General features: G+C 43.8%; 1 protein-coding gene across 1 annotated transcript; it reads left to right on the forward strand.

Annotated features, from left to right (window-relative positions):
* Positions 1-5: 5 nt before the first annotated feature.
* Positions 6-1,531, forward strand: LOC122193097 (myosin-8; the record flags this gene model as incomplete). The annotated part of the gene is made up of 5 exons (XM_042893812.1): positions 6-41; positions 127-297; positions 383-487; positions 730-825; positions 1,364-1,531. Coding segments are annotated over 5 exons (561 nt in total), but the record flags the coding sequence as incomplete, so codon positions are not given.
* Between the last annotated feature and the right edge of the window lie 315 nt (positions 1,532-1,846).

The following is a 1,846-nucleotide window of genomic DNA, read 5'->3' on the forward strand; positions in this document are numbered from 1 at the left end:
CCCGCAATGCTGAAGAGAAGGCCAAGAAGGCCATCACCGATGTGAGTTGGGGCATGCCTCCACTGCTGATGGTGGATACATTCTCCCCAAACATCTCCAGTCACAAAGGGATTCTTTCTCCTCCAGGCGGCCATGATGGCAGAAGAGCTGAAGAAGGAGCAGGACACCAGTGCCCACCTGGAGAGGATGAAGAAGAACCTGGACCAGACGGTGAAGGACCTGCAGCACCGTCTGGATGAGGCAGAGCAGCTGGCCCTGAAGGGAGGCAAGAAGCAACTCCAGAAGCTGGAGGCCAGAGTGCGTAGGACTGGTATTTGTGCAAGTGTGTGCAGTGCCAGGTCAGAGATAGCAGGGAAGCTCCAAAATGGGCTTTTCATTGCAGGTGCGGGAGCTGGAAGGGGAGGTTGATGCTGAGCAGAAGCGCAGCGCTGAAGCCGTGAAGGGTGTGCGCAAGTACGAGAGGAGGGTGAAGGAGCTGACCTACCAGGTAAGGCATATAAAGCTTTTTCTTACACATCCTTCTCTCATGAAGTCTGAATGTTGTCACACTGACATTGCAATTTCTTTGATATTGTGATTTCTTCCCATTGTTCTCTTTCATTGACATGGTTAATATGTCTTTGTCTTTGGTCCTACTGGACAGCAGTGCTCTCTGAGGAGTGCTACTTCCTTTGTTTCATCTAAGGGTGGAGGATAGGACGTGTTACTATTACTTACCCTTTTCTGTAGTCTGAGGAAGACCGGAAGAATGTTCTTAGGCTCCAGGACCTGGTAGACAAGCTGCAGATGAAGGTGAAATCCTACAAGAGGCAGGCTGAGGAGGCTGTAAGTATCATTCTGAAATGAGCCAAAATCTTTTCTGTTTTGTTTTGGTTCTTTTTTTCTGTGCAGCTTTTGAAATTTTTACTTTTTAAATCCTCTTGCAAGACACAGCAATGAAAAATTTAAGATTGAGAACTGCTGCTTTGGGGACGCACTACAGTGTCCTATCTCTATTTTTGCTCTAAGTGTCAGTTTACTGTTCTATCTCTTAATTTCTGCCCTACCCTATCTATTAGCAACTGCTGCCAAACTGTCTCCTGCCATGGATTGTGTTGGGAATGTGCTATGTGTAAAATGGTCTTGGCCTTTCCTGTACCATGATGTTCTTTTCTCTTCTGAAAAACATATTGCACTTAACAGCTTCTTTCCTTGTCATTTTTTGAAGTTAGCCCTGCTTGCCCAGCATTTGGATTTTTGTCTGAGCAGTAATTAATACTGAACTGTTTCTAAAAAAATTGAATATCTTGGAAAACATCCACTCATTAGGCATTCTGACACCATAAGCACACTGTTGTTTTCATTACTCCCTCTCCCTGTACAGGAGGAGCTGTCCAACGTCAACCTCTCCAAGTTCCGCAAGATCCAGCACGAGCTGGAGGAAGCCGAGGAGCGGGCTGACATTGCAGAGTCACAGGTCAACAAGCTCCGAGCAAAGAGCCGGGAGATTCATAAGAAGATAGAAGGGGAGGAATGATGCTCACAAGGCTAAAATGTGACCTGAGGCATGCATAAAATGTAAACCTCAGTGTTGCTTTTTTATGCAATTGTCACTTATGTCTAGGTAATAAAGAGTGTAGAGACCTTTGCATATGATTAGCATGTTGTAATTATTTTAGAGTGCATGTACACTGCTTATGTTTACATTTAAAAGTATACTAAACAAGAATATATTTACATTTTTTAGAATGCATTGGGAATAATGATGACTAGCACAAATTAATTGCACTTCAAAAATGGGGACACTGACAAGAATCCACAATTTAAAAACCATGGAGGAAAAAATAGTCTAATTGAAAATCAAGAA

Source organism: Lagopus leucura, unplaced genomic scaffold (genome assembly GCF_019238085.1).
Source record: "Lagopus leucura isolate 7727_CA_CO unplaced genomic scaffold, USGS_WTPT01 32049-0_obj-0_obj, whole genome shotgun sequence".
Classification (NCBI taxonomy): Eukaryota; Metazoa; Chordata; class Aves; order Galliformes; family Phasianidae; genus Lagopus; species Lagopus leucura.